General features: G+C 36.8%; 1 protein-coding gene across 2 annotated transcripts in view; it reads right to left on the reverse strand.

The window, feature by feature from the left end:
* tagapb (T cell activation RhoGTPase activating protein b) overlaps window positions 1-16739 on the reverse strand; it is a 40769-nt gene extending 24030 nt beyond the window's left edge. Inside the window, exons 1-2 of one of the 2 annotated variants that reach the window (XM_015349572.2) lie at window positions 16609-16739; window positions 3260-3342 (exon numbers count right to left, since the gene is read on the reverse strand). In XM_015349572.2, coding sequence (XP_015205058.2) covers window positions 3260-3342; window positions 16609-16653 — 128 coding nt within the window. In that variant the 5' untranslated portion in view covers window positions 16654-16739. The remainder of the gene's footprint in view (window positions 1-3259; window positions 3343-16608) is intronic. The other variant, XM_015349578.2, reaches the window with a different exon arrangement.
* Between the last annotated feature and the right edge of the window lie 1857 nt (window positions 16740-18596).

Here is an 18596-nt window from a genome sequence, read left to right on the forward strand (position 1 = left end):
ATAGCTGGTCTGTGAGAATTGAAATTGTTAGGACTCTTCAGACATGATGCTAACAGAGTGAAATAATGTGAGTTTAAAGTAGTCAATCACACATTAAAAAAGCCTTTAAGCCATGATGCAAAATTTAGAATGCATTGTACACCTAAATTTACACCTAAATATTTTAAACTGAATAGTTTTCTGTTATTCAGCTAAATAATCTGATAAATGTTTGGTATCTATAGGACCAGTATCAAAGGTCATTGTGCTAGTATAGGGCAATCAGTGACCAACACATGTTCTGATGTACCGTTCCCTTATCAAGAATTATCACTCATAAGAATGAAAGATAAACTTAAAGTAGATATTTACATTCTTAAAGATTAACAAAAATACTGTACATTATAAAGAACATCTGATAGCACTGGTCAAACTTTTACTTTCCTGTTAACTCGTGGTACTTTCCATTAAACTCTACTATATAAAATATTCCCTATGGCTAGAGTACTGTATCTGATGTACTGATTTTTGTTGTTAGCACTGGATTATAAGACAGTGAGCACGGTTACAAATAAGAGCTGGAAAAGCTAATGGTGCTGCTAGAAGAAGTGCTAATGGGACCTCTTAGGGACCAGTAGGGAGTGCTCACCATGTGGTCTGTGTAGGTCCTCCTACTGCCCAAATATAGTGGATTTTTTATACTATAGTGTAAAACTGTGCCGTCCTTCAGATGAGATGTAAAACCAAGGTCCTGATTCTCTATGGTCATTAAAAATCCAGGGCGTTTTTTGAAAAGAGTAAGGGTGTTACCCCGATGCCCTGCTGAAATTTCTCCCTGGCCTTTACCAATCACGACCTCCTAATAATCCCAATCTATGAATTGGCTTCATCACTCTGCTCTCCTCCCCACTGATAGCTATTGGCGATAAGAGTACTAACGCACTATGTCTTCTGTAACATCATCCAGGTGGATGCTGCACATTGGTGGTGGTGGAGGTGAATCCATTATTGTTAATGAAAGGTGAATTATTATGAATAGTAGCTCATTGAGCCGAAGATCTTGTCCAGCCATTGAAAGAAAGGAGGTATCAGCTTCAACAACATGACTGGGTAGCTTGTTCTGCACCCCCATAATCTTTTGGGTTAAGAAGTGTTCCTTGAGTCTTTTTGTTAACGTTTATTTTGAAGAAATATGCTAGCTTCACATTTTCAAAGCATTTGGCAATTTCTAAAATTTGTATCAGGTCTTCACAAAGTCTTCTCTGTTCAAAACGAATACATTTAAGTTTTTTCAGTGTATTTTTTTAAGCCCTGGAATCTGCTTGCTCTTTTCTGTAATGTGGTGACAAAAAGTGTACATAATATTCTAAATGAAGCCTTGTTACCTTACACCTTAAAATATACAGTATATCCTAATGCTTACTTAGTGTGTCAATATAAATTACAAGGTATTTTTCTTAAATAGCCTCTTGTAGTTCAATGTTTCTCATTTTGTATTTATAAAGTAGGAATACAATAAACTTTTCAATATTTCTATTTTAGCTGATATTATGGTATCATTATTTTAATGAAAGTGTACTTCCCAAGTATTTAATTCATTCAGAAAAGTGGCCCTATAGTGTGGTCAATCTCCAAGTTTTATCACTCACTAGTGGTGGCTGGGAGTCCTTAACTGATGGAGTTAATTAAGAGCAGAGTTATTTACAAGAACGAGGGGGGGTAAATTCAATTTGGCCATTTCTATTCTTGATCACAGTAAAAAAGAGATGACTAATTTTTCTAGTCCCAGCTGAGACTGACACACAAGAATGCTCTCTAGTTTACTCATTTTTAAAGAGAAATCACATTACCCCATTTAAATCCAGGGGACGGAAAGGTGCAATAAATGTTTTAAACACAAAGTCATGACTCAGATTAGCTCATAAGATAACAGAAAAGAACAGCTTGATTTATTTTTTTTGGTAAGCATTTGTTTATTCTTTCTTTATACTTTATGTGAAGGTGCTCACAAAAAAAACTACAAATAATGCCAGAGCTGGCAGATGACCCCTCCATTTACAGTACAGCACAGCTGAAGGTGTGATCCGTGATAAATATCAAGGGCCCATTATTACTCACACCAGGCTTGCAGACTCATCAACAGGATTGTGCATGGAAGAAGGTGTCAACCACCTGGGACCAGCTTTACAAAGCCACGCCTTGGCGCCAATGTACTAACTATATTTTGTCTTTAAAGTTTTTAAGAGGAGCTCAATAAAAGTAAGATGCCATATTGTTGTGAACTATCAGTCTAATAAAGACAGTAAGATTTTGGGAAAACTGGTCCTTAAAGGTTCAAGAGTTTGTAAACAGCTAACAATTATACACTTATGTGTGCATAATTATTGAGAGTGGAATACATGAAAAATTTGAATTAATAACTTCATATTAACCTATACGATCCACCAAACTATTCTATGTGGAAATCTATGAAACCAGACAGCAAGCACTTGGTTTGTTATTTTTTTGTTTGTATGCTGAAGTTCACATTTAATCCAGGCATAGATGCTAGAACGGTTCTTCTTTTACTGAGGCGGCTGTGACTCTTACTGTATTCTACCTCCTACCACATACTAAAAGACATTAAAACAACACAGCATGTAACATTTAAATATTTGACCTACAGCAACCAAAAAAACAAAAAAAACAACTGCCTATAGAAAACGCTGCTATTTATGCTCAGATCACATGATTAATTAGTATGTCTGGCTTGTTTCAGTTTTTGCCAATGACAGTCAACGAGTGCAACACAAAAAAAGAATGAAAATAGCATCAAACTGCAAAGCATGAACGCTTTCAATAACAAAAAGTGTCTAAAATGTTGGTAAGTTCCAGTGTTATTAATAAAATGCATGTGTGTATTTGTTAAATTCATGTTTCAAAATTTGTTCTTTCTGCAAGTCTGAGATTAGGTAAAAATTATACTCACTGTAAACCCTCAAACAGCCAATGGTGAGTATAGGCCAGTTTCCCTGCCCTAATAACAAATCTCACAGGATATCATGAGTGTTCTGGGGTTAAAAATCTGTTTAATGATCCAAATCTGTTAGTAAATTCTCCATTAGACATTACCCTCTTGTTTTCTGTACCTAAGTTAACTTAAGTAAAAAAAATGGTTTGCACGTTAACGGATTTGCTGGCATCATCTTGAAGGGAGCTGGTTCGGTTCTGTAGGGACTATGGAAGGCATTGACTATGGATGTAGACATGACTGTGAGACTGACTGGAAGAACAGGCCTACCTGACGGGTGACCAGGACTTGCTCAGCACTCTGCCTAGGACCAGCGCAGGGGCTGAGCGGCGTCTTTGTGCCAGACTCCTCAGCTGGTATAGAGAACAAAAGGGAACATTAGCTTCACATTTGTTTCTCCAGGTAAAAAGAAAAGAGATTAAGTCATTCACTGAGTACTGAGCACACATAAACAAATACAGCAGAAATACCACACTGATACAATTGACAGAATGACAACAGATGCATTTATTAAGATACAGGTGCCAATGTCTTATTATTGTGGGTAGCTGCGTCAGCATGCGTAGGCTGCAAAGGAACAAGTAATAGGTTTATTCCATGCTGAAAAGAAAAGAAAGAAAACACATGTTTTTGGCCATGGAGCTTTCTTCAGGTGCCAATTTACCATCTCCTCCCAGGTCTTCTCCCAGGTATCTGTGCTTTAAAAGACCTACAAAAGCTGCAGATACTACAGTCCTGAAGTCTGTTCTGATCTAGTGTTCTAAGGAATACCAAGACAAACAGTGCTTTCTATTGTCTTTTATTTGAATAACACATACAGTATATTATTTTAAAGTTAAATTATTTTGGGAAAACAATCATTCCCTTCAAGCTAGTTCAATGTTAAATAACTCAACTGAAACCAAAATTCTGAAGTAGTTAAATAACACTTACAAGGGTTTTTCAGCCCTAGTCCTGGTGGCCCACATACTGTACCTGCTGGTTGTCATTAACTCTGAGCTCTCAGTTACACAGTTGAGCCCTGTATTGAGCTATTAATGAGATTAGTTTCTCTCATAGTTTTAAGTTTCTAAAACTCTAACTTCTAAAATCTAAATTGGAGTTTGTGTTTAAATTATTCTGTGTTGCTTAAGTAACTCAACTATCTTAATGTCTGATACATGACAAAGGTTGTGTTGGAATAAAGGCCAGCAGATACATGGGTCACTGAAGACAGGTCTGGGATTCTCTGTCTTTACAGCTAAGTTTAATGGATTTAAGTAATAAGATAAAAGATTTAAGATAAAATAAATATCTACTGTAAATGAGAAGGTCATGTAAATTCCCAAAGATCCATGAGCGTTAACATGCAGCTGGCCTTTCAAAGACCTTTCAAACACCAAGTGGAAGGTGGACCAAAGATAATGTCTGCTATGCCTTGGCATTTTCTGTCTGAGCTATAATGAGGGTACTGAAATCATCCAGTCTGAGTCAGAAAGCAAAATCGGACTCTGAAACACTTCTGGGTCTTTCACATCAATGAGGATGAAATGAAGCATTAAAGAGGGATTTGGTTCCTGTAATAATCTTTTGAAAGTGTGATTGAGTGGTAATCTCTGCTCAGGGGCTGTGTGTTCAGGTTACACCATGAGTCCAGCTGCTGCCAGAACCTCCCCTTGTACAGAACAAGGCTGAAATGACCTTGGGGATCTCTGGTCTACAAGGCACTGTCAGATCCCTTTATTGGCCTGTGTCAGGCTGAATCATAGGAACTCTTTCTATCTGCAGTGATTCTGCTGTGGACATGATATGATTACAGAGCAAGGCAGTGTACGTCTTGAATCTACGTTTCTAGCTCGCCTACAATCTTTTATGTAAAGATGTTCCTTCCTCGTGTTCTCAGATTTAAATGCAATCCCACATAGTTTTAACTTGTGTCTTTTAGTTTGTGTTTCACTGTTAATACTGGAAAAGTTCAGCGATAACCACTTCAGAATTTACAGACGCATTCACACACTGGGCTATAATCTCTACCAGTGTTCCTTTTTTCAGATCATCCAAAGAAAATAAGCCTCATTTCTTAAATCAAAGCTCTCTGAGCTCTGGTGTCTTGGATAGGTTCAGAGACAGAGCAGCCAGGTCAATGCTGGAGCCAGATCCAGTCAGAACTAGAGTCCTATCACTTTCTAAAGTAAACAAACTTAAAGGCAGAGAGCAGAGGAGTGTGAAATGCACTCATCCCACACAGACAGGTGTCTTGTACACAGCACTCTATTTAGTATACACTCACTCTATCAGCTTTCCATTGCTAGATTGTGCCAGTTAACCATTCAAAGTCAGACAACTTCTGTTTTGTGTTATAAGCTGTAGAACTGCAACACGGATGTCACATGGATAAATGAATACCCACAGTCTCTAGCAGCATGTGGCACCATACCATCTTTTCTTGCCATTGATAGTTTAATAAAGGAAAGGTGTTCCATAAACACTGACAAGATTTCTTCTCACCAGTGAAACAGTAAACCATTGCTAAGGTGTTTTCTATATTACTATAATTATATCCCTGGACAGTACACTTTGTAGCAACTGAATTTTAAAATCATGAGCAAATGTTGGATATTAAGAGAAGAAAATAAGTAAGGTTTAACTTTTTCATATCAATACATTGCTGTATTAATTACTACTAATCTAACAACTGTATTGAGCTCAAATTTGAGTTTGGAAATAATGTATAAAGCTATCATCGTTTAAATTTTTTGTTGTCAAATCATTAGTTATTTACCACATAATGTAGTATTTAAATAGTCAGCAAAAATGTTTTTCAACAAAGCTAACAGACAGGAACTTCATTGATTTAATTATCACATGCCTGATCTGCTAGCTACAGTACAGTTGATGACTTCTGTCAGCACATATTTGGGTTTATCTATCAACTGTGCTTACTGTATTCTTGTGCAGGAAGTTGTTAATCATTATCTTCAGACTTGTTTGGGTTCCTCATGTGGCTTCTAAGGTCCTTTAATTATATTTGGATCTGAAGGTGTGTGAGGCATATAAAGTGGGATTTCAGTGTGATCTTTCCATCTGTGAACTCTCTCAGGTTCCTTGATTCTATTCGGAAATATTTTAATTTGGCTCGTGTCTGTTATTTTGGTACAGAATGGCATAGCAGAGCTGATTTTCCACTAAGGGTCCAAGACACCACAGAGCTAATCCCTTTTCATGTGTCAGGCTCAATCAGGCTTCTGCCTTGAGCACCGGGTTCTCCCAGCAATTACAAGGCAGCATATCATCCTCATTATTATCATCATCCCACTTCTGCATCATGTCAGCCCTTCTTTGATTCTGAGCATTGGGACAGGAGCATTCAGGCATTCATTCAGTGCCCCAAAACAATAATGACTTGTTCTGCCTAATGGAATTGCAGTCTCTATTATTGAAGAGCTGAATTCAAAAGACTTCAGTTTTTATGTTTACTAACAGAATGCTGTAGCTGTTTTACCAAGTTGTCAGTTCGTGTTGCAGGATAAGGAGGGCGCTAATTGAATGTTGGTGGCTTATTTCAAATGTGGGACCCAGATGTCCCCAGTCAAGCGTGTTTTATCGGTAGCTTCCAAGCTGAGACAAAGCAACTGATATAACCTAGTACCTTCAGCTGAACTAAGCAGTTATGCAACTTACAGCTGCACTCTTTACATCTTTGTCCCTGTTATGATTAAAACAGTTGTGATTACATGAATTAGTGTATTGATTAATTGTGTTGTAGTTTAAGAACACAGTTTCTCTTTTCATCACCTTTAACCACTCATATTACCCTGACTGCATACTAGTGGAACCAAAAGACTTTAAAGAAATGAATTACTGAGTGGAATTCAGTTTTATCTTTCATTAGAACAAGAAGTCATACCGTTTGTGTTTTTTTTTTGTTCAATGTGTGCTTCTTTTTCTAAAATAAATCACCTTTGCTTGACTCTCTCAGATTGCTTAAACTATCTTTTAGTGGTTATCAGGTTTTTCAAAGCCTTAAATGAACATGAGATAACATGTTGTTATTGAAGTATTTCCTATGATAAGGTCTAGTTTAATTTGAATCACACCTCTCACAAATCTGTCCATCAGATGGCTCATGTCAATATCATAAACAGAATTTATTTAATTCTCTACAGACCATAGACCTTTTAAAGCACATTACTGACACCCTAAAGTGTACTTCATTTTCGCAGAAACCAATGGACATGTGATGTGATTTCCTGTGATGTGAGAATATCACATTATGTTCCCTGCTTTCCTCTGGTTCTGTTATCAAATGATAATGATCATCTTCTCTCAGTCTCTCAATACTGCAGAAAAGAGTATAACTGACTAGCATTACTGCTGCTGAATGAATAATTACTCTCAGCTGGCAGTCTCCACACTCCCTTCCCTGGTGCCAATGGGCCTTTACCTTTTTGGACATTATTCTTATGGTTCTGTCTATTCTATTGCTGGGGTCCATGGTGAAGGAAATGTGTGATCCAGGGAAGTAGCAGCTGATGACACAAAAGCACTAATAAACTCAACGAAATTGTTCGCTCACAGGTTTATTTTTTTAAGGGTACTGGGGAAGGGGGTAACCACCTGAGAGAGTGGGAGGGAGGGAGTTTTATTTTTATTATCTGAGAACTGTGTTGAGCATGGGGCAAAAGGGTGGCTAAAGGGATAAAGGATACAACAGTTTTTTTTTCTTTATTGTGTTTAGAATTTTGCATTGTCAATTTTGTCCCATATTAATAAAAACACACAAGAACAGGATTGTATCGTTTACCAAGAAAATATAGGCCTGGTCTAGTGATTCACTTCCTAGTAACATATTAAGTCTTATTCAGTCATGTTTTTGTTACCCATGGCAGCTGAAAGTGACTAAGTCATAAAAGTTTAAGGCTTTTAGAGTACATAGACATTGCTCAACATATAAATATTCAACTCCCAATCTAGAATTAACAATGTCTTCTGGCATACCAGCTGAAAATGTTATAGTTATTGGTTTGAATGCTTATGACCCTATTGTTCTTTTAAAATGAAAATCATCCACAGGAGCAGTTGGGTATAAGTGTGACCATTTGACTAATTTGTATTCCCCAACACACATATATAATACTATGTGAGAAGTGCAGACCACAACAGATTATAAGTGCTCACTGAAAGAGCAAATTTGGTGCATTGGGGAGTGTTCTGTCTAAAGGCTAGAATGGCTAAAAGGCCAAGTAATATAGAAACAAAAACTAAGCCTACATGGATACTTTTCATTAACTCTTAATAAATTAATTCAACCTTCACATATAGATCTAGTTAATAAGATGAGCTATCTCACGTGAAAAGCAACAAATATTTTTACAAATACCTTTTCTCTTCATACATTTTTACAACATCGCGAGTCAGGGTGCAGAGTAGAGGGCTATCATAAAAAACTAAGTTTGTACGCTGTTGAAAAATTTCTATTATTATTTGCTTCTCATTAAGAGGGCTTGTATAAGTAAAGTGTTGGGGTCAGATTTGTCTACAACCAGCCGTGTTATTAAAACCGGTGTCTATGCTTCCTTCAAGAAGTCAGATTTCACAAACAGACTCACAGCCAGACATGAGTGTGATGCATAACAGAGCAAGAGAAAATGTAATAAGCAAGGAACCTTCTGAATGCACTTATTATATTAGAATGTTATTTAAAAACTGCATTAAATAACATTCAAATAAGGTCTCTTTAACTGAAACAAACATAGACAGGTTCAGTAATCTTTCTGCATGTTTCTTTTTTCTTGAATAGTAAACCAGAAATATAAGAATTTGCAGAAATTTAAAAGTTGGCATGTGCTACATGCGAAACCTATTGTAAAAGATAGGTTTACAAATGGTTAGAACTGCCGCTGAACAATGGTGGTATCTCCCTATGCTACCATTGCACTGCAGCTGTGGGAAGTAAAATACAGCAGTGTGCATTCCTTACGAGGCCGTGGCGAACTCTTGGCTCTCAAGTCAGGTCAAAGGTCAAAATCTGAAAATTCCACGCAATGTCACAAATCCTGCCATGCCAACATTCAGGCACTTTGAGATGCACTGACAATCACAAAAGACAACCTCTCTGGTATAAGATTTAAATGTTGAATTTTACATGCCTGATTTTGCCAAAGGCTTGAGCAGGATATTACACAGCAGTCCCAGGTGTGATATTACCTCAAAAAGGTATTAGACCAAGCACATTTGGGAACTTTTGGGGATTTTTTTTAAGTAAAGAGTTAAGGGGAGTGAGGTTGTACAGTATGTTAGCTTTTCTAACAGAATGTTGTCACATCTAAATTACTGACACACATTTTCTTTGGCTTCATATATATTCAAAGAAAATGTGAGGAATTTCAGGTAAACTGCCTCACATTAAATTGAATTTGCTCTAGAAAACATTCTAGAGAAAAGGGACATACTGGGTGAGAACAAGAGTAACTGCAGCACCAGCAATTATTCAAATGCTGGTTGACTCATTGCCAATTGTAATAAGCAAAGAATATTACTTCAGCTGTCTGCAGTCTACAAATGTATCTAATGCACCCAAATCAAATACAATGCCTTCAGAAAGCATTCACCTCTCAATTTTTCAATGTTTTTTTTTAATTATTAACTCAAATAGGAGGACATTTATATGGGATTTTTTCACTGACATTTTCCAATTCCAAAATTGGAATGAATGTTTTGGTAATATTTTACATATAGTTTAAAAGAAAACCCTTAAATGTCTTAATTTGATAATTATTCGTCTGCTTTGTTATTACATTATATCGCGATCACAGGTGCATCTCATTTCTTTGTGAGATCACTCTAAAATTTTCCCTGCAGTCAGTTTAGTTGGTCGACATGGTTTCAGAAGAAATACACCTGTCTGTATAAAGTCCATCAGTTAACAGTACACATCAGAGCAAAAACATTGCCATAAAGACCAAGGACTTGTGTGAATAACTCTGTGATAACATTGTGAGAAGGCACAGATCTTGGTAGGTGTATAAATAAATATCTATGAAAGTTCCCAGGAACACAGCTAGGTCTAACATTAGGAACCACCCATACTTTTCCTAGAGCTGACTATTTACCCAAATTGCGCAACTGGGCAAGAATGACTTTGGACAAGAGGTGACCAAGAACCCAATGACCACCCTGGGAGAACTACAGAATGGGTTTGAACTTCAATGGGTGCGATGGACAAACCTGTCCAAAGGACAACAATCTCTGCAGCACTACACAGATTGAACCTACTGGAGAAAAGCTAGGGGAAATTAATAGCATGTCTGGAGTTTGCAAGAAGGCATGTATCAGACCGGAGACCTTGTGGCAAAAATGTCTCTGGTCTGATTAAATAAAAATTGAGAGATTTGACCTAAATGCAAAGCTCTATGCCCGGGACAAACCGAACACTGCTCATCACCAATATAACACAATCTTTACTATGATACATGGTGGTGGCAGCATCATCTTACAGGGGTGTTGTTCAATGTCTGGGACTGGGGCAATTTTTCCTTAGGATAGAGAAAAAAAATGAATGCCGCAAAACACAAGCAAATCCTTAAGAAGCAAAAGACAGATTTGAATTGATACTGAAATAAGTCTCAACTCTGTAATTGCTGTGGCAGGTGCTTCTTCAAACTGAGGGAGGTGTATAATTTGGTAATCACTTTAGTTTTCATTTTTTTTTTACATAATCTAAATATTTGTGCCCCTTAAAATTGTTCCATATGTTGTATGAATCAAGGGAAAAATAATTGTAAAACATTCAAAATTGTGATCACAAGACAACTATACTTACAATTGTTCAGAGGTTGTGAATACATTCTGAAGACAATGTACATATGTATTACCATGGTACAAATATGACCATGAAATCAATTTCCTTTGTTCTGAATGAAAGAACAACATTTATGTGTCCTACTAAAATGTGTAATTTATTACCTCAAAAGTCTCAGAGTATTTTTTATTTGCTTATGTAATGATACACCCAACACAATCATGGGGTTTATCAAAAGCATAATCAAAGCATCATTACTTTAATTAAAGGAAACAACTAACACTGAGCATCTGTGTTTCAGGCAACAACAAACAAAAGAAATTGATTGTTATAATATTGCTGAAGGACGCAATGCAGCCAGGTTATGAAAAGAAAACTGTACACCCTTATTAAACTCACATTTGCTCACACTCTCAACTTAACCAAGGGTCTTAATTGCCAGTTGGAAACATGCTTTACTGTGTCCTAGTTTCCTAGTTTCATGAAGACTAAAGCTCACATGCATAGTGGACACGTTTGCCCCAGATTCAAATTAATAATATGACCCATTTTACCTTAATTTATCAGTAGAGTACTTAACCTGCTTCAAATTCAAAGCATCGAAAGCCTGCTTGACACAAATGTCTTTAATTATATAGGGTATTCAGGTAAACAATATTTTTTAAATTAGAATTATCCACACCAGCTGAACGACTTTGTCACAGATGTCACCTGACTTGTGTCGCTCAGTGCAACTTATTCCAAGAAATGAGAACTAGTTTGACCATCTGTGTTAAGAAATTAATGATAAACGTTGCACCCTGTGACAGCCTGACATCTCATCCTGTACACAGATTAAGTCAACAATTTGCAGTTTGGGGTTTCTGTTGCTCTTTTGCCAAAACCTCCACTCAAGTAGCATCTTCATTTTCTCCTGAAATACTGCAGGACAAGGAGTAACAATTATATGGTTGTGAAGCTGAATCATCAAATATTACATTTCAATAGAACAATTAGGAATGTTATAAATTGTATATATTCGTTTTACAGTATCTTTTTAACTATTAGACTGTTTTTGTTTGTGACTTTATACTGTATGTGTTATACAATGCATGGCTCAATTATATGTTTTGGAATTTCTGGATTGTTTCTTTTGCAATAGATTTCCCTAAAGTTGTAGCAGGTTACATTATTCTATTCCCGTTCCTAAGAAAATCTCCTCTCGGTCTGAGTACCAAACTATTCTCTTAACTATCTGCTGCGGTGCCCTGGTCTAAGTACATTGGTTAAATGACTGAAGATCATTTAATTTGAGGTGGAGATAAGCTTCAAAGGCATAATTAGTGTGCACCATGAAATAATGTCTTTGTAGGTTTGTGCTATGATGTTGTGCTATGGATGCTATGATGGGCATCCAAAGTTTTAATGCCCAAATTTTTCCCAAAAATTATCAATTTTAAAAGCAACACAATTTTTCCCTGTGAGACATACAGTAATTTCCAACCAATTAAGGAACGGCTTTCTCGTTCTGGATCTACTGTATACCAGTTCATATGTTGTAGTAACATTGCTTATTAAATGCCTTGCCTTGCTTTTTCTGTGGCATCTTTTCCACTTAATCTCATCAATTCACTTTACCTCCAATCACCTCCAAACTGTCTGACTGAAACTTGATTTGGATTTTCTCCGCAGTTCATTTTGTAGATGAAATTCAGCAGCTTTCATCTCCAAAAGCAGAAGTCAACATCTTGTAAACTCAGAACTCTTTTTATATTCTGGCCTTCTTGAAAAATATACACACTGAAGTACAATGTCCCCAATGTTATGTTTTAGAGTCTGCAGATTAATTTGCTAAACAAAAAGGTCATTAGCTACAGAACAAGGTAAAAACGTTATTTGTGAAATTAATGTTGATATTTCTATAATTAAGAGTGTCAGTATTAATTAAAATTATGGTCTACAGAACACAGAACACAGATGTCTGTCAGATCAAATTATGGAAGTGAGCTAAGTATTGCTCTCTTGTCGCAGAATTTTGCCTCCAGATATAAACTTACCTTTATGAAATTGGTTGAATTCAACCAGGTGCTTTACAGAATTTTTCTGTGATGTTTACATTGGGGTTGATGTACAGTATTAATGGTTTCTGGATACTGTAAGGGTTGCAAAAGAAAAAGTTATAGGTTTATTCCCTGCTGAAAAGAGAAGAAAGAAATCACAACGTTTTGGCTGTGAACGAATTCTTCAGATTGCCTTTACACCTGAAGAAGGCTCCACGGCCAAAATGTTGTGTTTTCTTTCTTCTCTTTTCAGCACGGAATAAAGCTTTTTCTTGTTCCTTTGCAGCCTACGCATGCTGACGCAGATACCCACCTTAACTGCTGTAAGGGTTGTTTGACATAAAAGTCTATCACAGTAGGGAACCTGATTCAGAGAGGTGGGATAAAATGGTGGCAAAGATTACCAAAGAGAAAATAGAGGTGATAAGTTATAAACCAACATATGGGAAACTGTATTGCAATGGGTGACATTTCTAACTTTAAACAAGGAGCTTAATTGATATTGACATTTAGGAGGGGGGTGCCACTCACATCAGGGTTCACTTCTATAATTAGAAAAGTTAAAAAATGTGACCTGGAACAGAGGAACATCCAGTTCAGTGGTTCAGATGAAGTGCAATACTGTCTATTTTTTTATTATGTGTTCATGTGTTTCAAAGCACCATCAAAAATGGTATATCACATATTAACACTCAAATGTCTTTTTAAGGATTTAAATGGAGAATGTAGTAAATGTTCCTGACTTGCACCCACTGCTTGCTGGGATAGGCTCCAGCTCCCTTTCAACCCTCTATTGGATAAGGTGAATAAAAAATGGATGTATGGGTATATTAAATGTTGTCATTCCCAACTGAAGTTTTTAAATCACTTTATAAAATATTTCTTTTTTAGCAGTCAGCTAAACTAAAAATAGAAAAAATTGTAGTCAGAAATTCTGACCTATGTCTTAAACAACATCTCTAGCGATTGACTTTGTCTGATGTTTTTTTCTCATCTTTCCCTTCTACACACAGTAAGATACATTAATATTTTTAGCCAACTTCCATTTCAAGGTCATGCTCTTTTGTTTTTTTCCTAGACTGGGATGCTACACTCTGCCCCCTGCTGGTAACTAGAACACACTTCAAGCATGCTGACTTAATCTAGGGCACCTGGGGATTTTTGGTGTTTAATAATAATAATAATAATTGCTTACACTTATATAGCGTTTTTCTGGACACCCCACTCAAAGCGCTTTACAGGTAATGGGGACTCCCCTCCACCACCACCAACGTGCAGCATCCACCTGGATGATACGACGGCAGCCATAGTGCGCCAGAACGCTCACCACACACCAGCTATCAGTGGGGAGGAGAGCAGAGTAATGAAGCCAATTCATAGATGGGGATAATTAGGAGGCCATGATTGGTAAGGGCCAATGGGAAATTTGGCCAGGACGCTGGGGTTACACCCCTACATTTTTCGAGAAACACCCTGGGATTTTTAATGACCACAGAGAGTCAGGACCTCGGTTTTACATCTCATCCGAAGGACGGCGCCTGTTTACAGTATAGTGTCCCCGTCACTATACTGGGGCATTAGGACCCACATGGACCGCAGGGTGAGCTCCCCCTGCTGGCCCCACTAACACCTCTTCCAGCAGCAACCTTAGTTTTTCCCAGGAGGTCTCCCATCCAGCATCCAGGTGCTGACCAGGCTCACACCTGCTTAGCTTCAGTGGGCTGCTAGTTGTGAGTTGCAGGGTGAAATGGCTGCTGGCTGCCATGGTGTTCAAAAGAGTTTATAGGTAATATGAACTGAATCAGAATACAGATTAGAAGGCAAACTTGCAGTGTACTGTGTACTGTATTTGTACTAATTATGCTTAATTCACAACAGTGTAGATGTGTTGTCCAAAACAAATACTTTTTCAGGATACTTCTGTTTTATTTTTGTACCCTTTCATGAACCACAAAGGACCTTTTTGCAGCAATGTCTCCTCTTTATGTACCAATGTGGTTTAAGCATACAGCATTTATGTTATTAATTTATAATTTAGTTTTTCAAACCAAACCCATTTTCTAATTCTCTCCTAGCTAAAACTAACCAGATACTTTATTCAGTCTTAACTGGCTGAAGTACAGTATACATTCAATTTCATGAGGTGATATTAATCCACTGCAGAGCTTGCCCACACAGAGATGATACGTTGTAACTTGAGAAATCAAGTTCACTCCCTGGTTGCACTACTCAAGGCTTTACCCAGAAAACCTCAACAATGGGCATAGTAGAGGTGTTTGCCTAGCTCTAACTGTGTAAAGAGCAGGTACAGTAAACACAGAAAATCAAAGGGGACTTTCGGTGATATACACTGGTTAATTAAGTTAGAGTGTTAGAACCTTCAACAGCCATGGAACAGAGTATAAATGCAGAGACAGAGATATAAAAGAAGGAAGGAAAAGAAAGAAACATACGAAAAGATACAGAGAAAAGGGACATCACCATCATCCTCCTGTTCCTCAAATATTCTGCCATGTGACACTGATTCCCATTCACTTCTGGACATCCATGTTGTGGAGAGAGGGATTTAATTCTGAGTCGTATTCGTTTATTAGGACACAGGATATATCTTGTTGTACCCTTTTAGTTTGTCATAGTGGTTTCAGCAAGATTTCTGGGCTTCTAGGTCTGTAGGATTTAAGCCTCTGGAATGCATTGATTTGTACATGTGTTATAGTGTACCTATTGTGTGGTTGTGCTATTTTAATGTTAATAAATGCCAATGTTAATAATTATTTGTTTGTCTTGTCAAGTTTTGACTCTGTCAGTCAGGTTTTTAACAGTGCTGCGCCAGAGAACAAAAATGCCACTTACCCTATTCTCACATTTACTCACAAACAGCTTTCTCTATTTTCTAAAAATTATATAGCATATGTTTTTCAGTTAAAATATTAAGTACTTGTAGGTATTTGTGGTTGACTTTATTGCATGAAGTTTTATACATGTTCAGATAATAACAGAAATTAATTTTCTGTTAATTTCTGTTAATACACAAAGGAGGAAAAGGAGATTTCAAATGGTAATTTATAAATGGCTTAAATGACAAAAAGAATATATAATGGCAAGACTAAAAATCAACAACAAATAAATAGAATACTCCCTGGGTTTTAAAGGAATGTCCTACACTGACAGAATAAAATGAACCTTTTTAGTCTTTAAGAAAGATGGCTCTTAAAAATGTAACAACTGTAGGAAAACAAAAAATATATTAATTTTCTTGGGTGCACTTTCAGACCTTGAAAGGAAATATCACCTAACAGGTTACAGAAAGTTCAATAAAGACAATAAAATTAATCAGGTATGATAATGGAAATATCCATAATGAATGGAAATCATTTTTCTGTCTTCTATTTTATCTCAATAAAGCAAGTAACTTTTTAACAAAGGATAGTGTACGCTAATCACCATCTCCATGAACTCAGTGAACCAGGCACAGCCTCAGACACTCAACAGCAAAAACCTCCAACCAAAAACCAGAAGTGAGGAAAAGCACGTCTGGCATTAGATCTTTTTTTTCCACTGGTTTGCTGAATGATTGCTTAAACAAACGTAATTCTGCATCGTTATCATACATAGAGCAGTACATGGTACAGTCTACTGTACTGGCCTGGATTTGTTGCCATTGCAGGACTCACAGAAAAACAAAAGGAAATAAATTGAAAAGTGAATATGTTATCTCTTTTAGGTATATCTCTCCTGATACATATATTATGTGAGACCATATGTAAAACATGTAGTATGCATGTTGTATAAGTACTTACAGGGCTGATTGGAGTTGCAACATCATCATAGCTTCCCCTCCTCATGGCTGGTTGGTTAGGAGTGTCAGTGGCTTGTGAGAGGAGTGCGTTCAGCAGTGAAGGAGCTCCCCGCAGCCAAGGGCATGATAAACTATGGAGTGAGCACTCAGGGCTCCTGACTGGGGTCTTGAGCTTTTGTTAATGAGGGAATAACAATGACAACACAAAGCAGAGAGGAGGACCCATCTGAATTAGGAATCTCACAATGTAGCAATGTTACAACCCAGTTCTTCTCCCTCATTTAGTCTGCGGGTATCTCCTGATAATATTTTCCAGTTAGAGGAATGCGTTTGGGGGCATAATCCTGCTATTGAAAGAACAATTAATTCCTATCCGTAGCACACAGTTTCTTTATCCTACAAAGTTTTCTTCACTACAGTATGTATTTATTATTCATAGGTTGTAATCCGCAATAAAAATATTCTGCTGAGAACAGACTGCCTAAAACCTATTATTTGTACTGTTGTTTGTTTTCATTAATGGTTGGCAAAATAATCTCTGTCCATACATGTGAAATTGAATTTGTTCCTCCTGAGATGGCTTGAACTATTTTATTATGAATTTGATGTGGTTTCATATTATACTTATATGCATTTATAATACTACTACATTCTCTATTTAACACTGCCATCACCAAATAACAGTAGCAGATTTTCTGCTATATTATGAAATAGAAGAAGGCAAAACAATGCTTCTTGTTTTACTGCTAAATGTCCTTGTGCTCAATATATGTGATAATATATGTTCACCAAAATATGTAAATACTATATAATAATAATGTTTCTTTATTAGCCCTATACAATTTCTTGCATTAGGAATTTGTCTTTTCACATACCCCAGCTTTTCTCCATGGAGACACAAACAGGGAGAGAAGCTTGGGGTCAGAGTGCAGGGTCTGCCATTGTATGGTGCCCCTGGAGCAGTTAGGGTTAAGGGCCTTGCTCAGGGGCCCAACGGAGTAGGATTCCTCTGCCAGCCGCGGGATTTGAACTGGCAACCTTCCAGTCATAGGTGCAGATCCTTAACCACAGAGCCACCCCCAATTACTACAGAATTGTACCGAACTGCTTAGGCAATTTCCCTGCCAATATGAATTTTATTAAAGAAGTGAAATTCCTGGAAGTATAAAACAATAAGTTAAATAACAGTTATTTATGACAAATGTATTACTCTATTTACAATTATTACTAAGTACAGTAGATCCCACTCTAAAAAAATAAAGTCTTAACATGTTACTAATAGGAATAGTTTTGAGCTACAGTAGAGAATCATAATATCCCCACTGAACTGGTAACTTCAGAATATAGAGATTGAACAAACTTTAAAAAGGAACAAGTAATAGGTTTATTCCATGCTGAAAAGAGAAGAAAGAAAACACAACGTTTCGGCCATGGAGCCGAAACTTTAAAAAACATTTTCATTTTTTTAATGCATTTTAACTAGGAATAAGAACACAAAATAATTGAACTCATAATGCATGTTTAGAATACTTGGTGAGATAGGTTTGGTTCAACCAACTTGGTTAATACATAACCAATAAAGTCTTTCCTGTCTCAGTTGTTGAGGGGAAGCAAAAAAAAAATACTAGACTATATAGGTGAAAACATAGAATTCCAATCAAACGATCTCATGTTAAAATTGTATAATGCACTAGTTACTGCAGGTCTCATTTACAATGCTGTGTTCAATTTTGATCACCAGGTTACAAAAAAGATATTGCTTTTCTGGAATTAGTTTAGTAAAGAGCAACCAGATGCGTTCTGAGACTTAAAGGAATGTCCTACATTAACAGAATAAAAGAACTGAACCTTTTTAGTGTTTACAAAACAAAGCTATGAGGATATTCAAAAAGTATTCAAAAATTCACAAAGACATTGACAAGTCACCCCAGTGGAATTCTTTAGAATGAGCAGTGATTCGCGAACCAAAGGATGCAATTGAATACTATG

The sequence above is a fragment of the Lepisosteus oculatus genome, chromosome 2 (assembly GCF_040954835.1).
Source record: "Lepisosteus oculatus isolate fLepOcu1 chromosome 2, fLepOcu1.hap2, whole genome shotgun sequence".
Classification (NCBI taxonomy): Eukaryota; Metazoa; Chordata; class Actinopteri; order Semionotiformes; family Lepisosteidae; genus Lepisosteus; species Lepisosteus oculatus.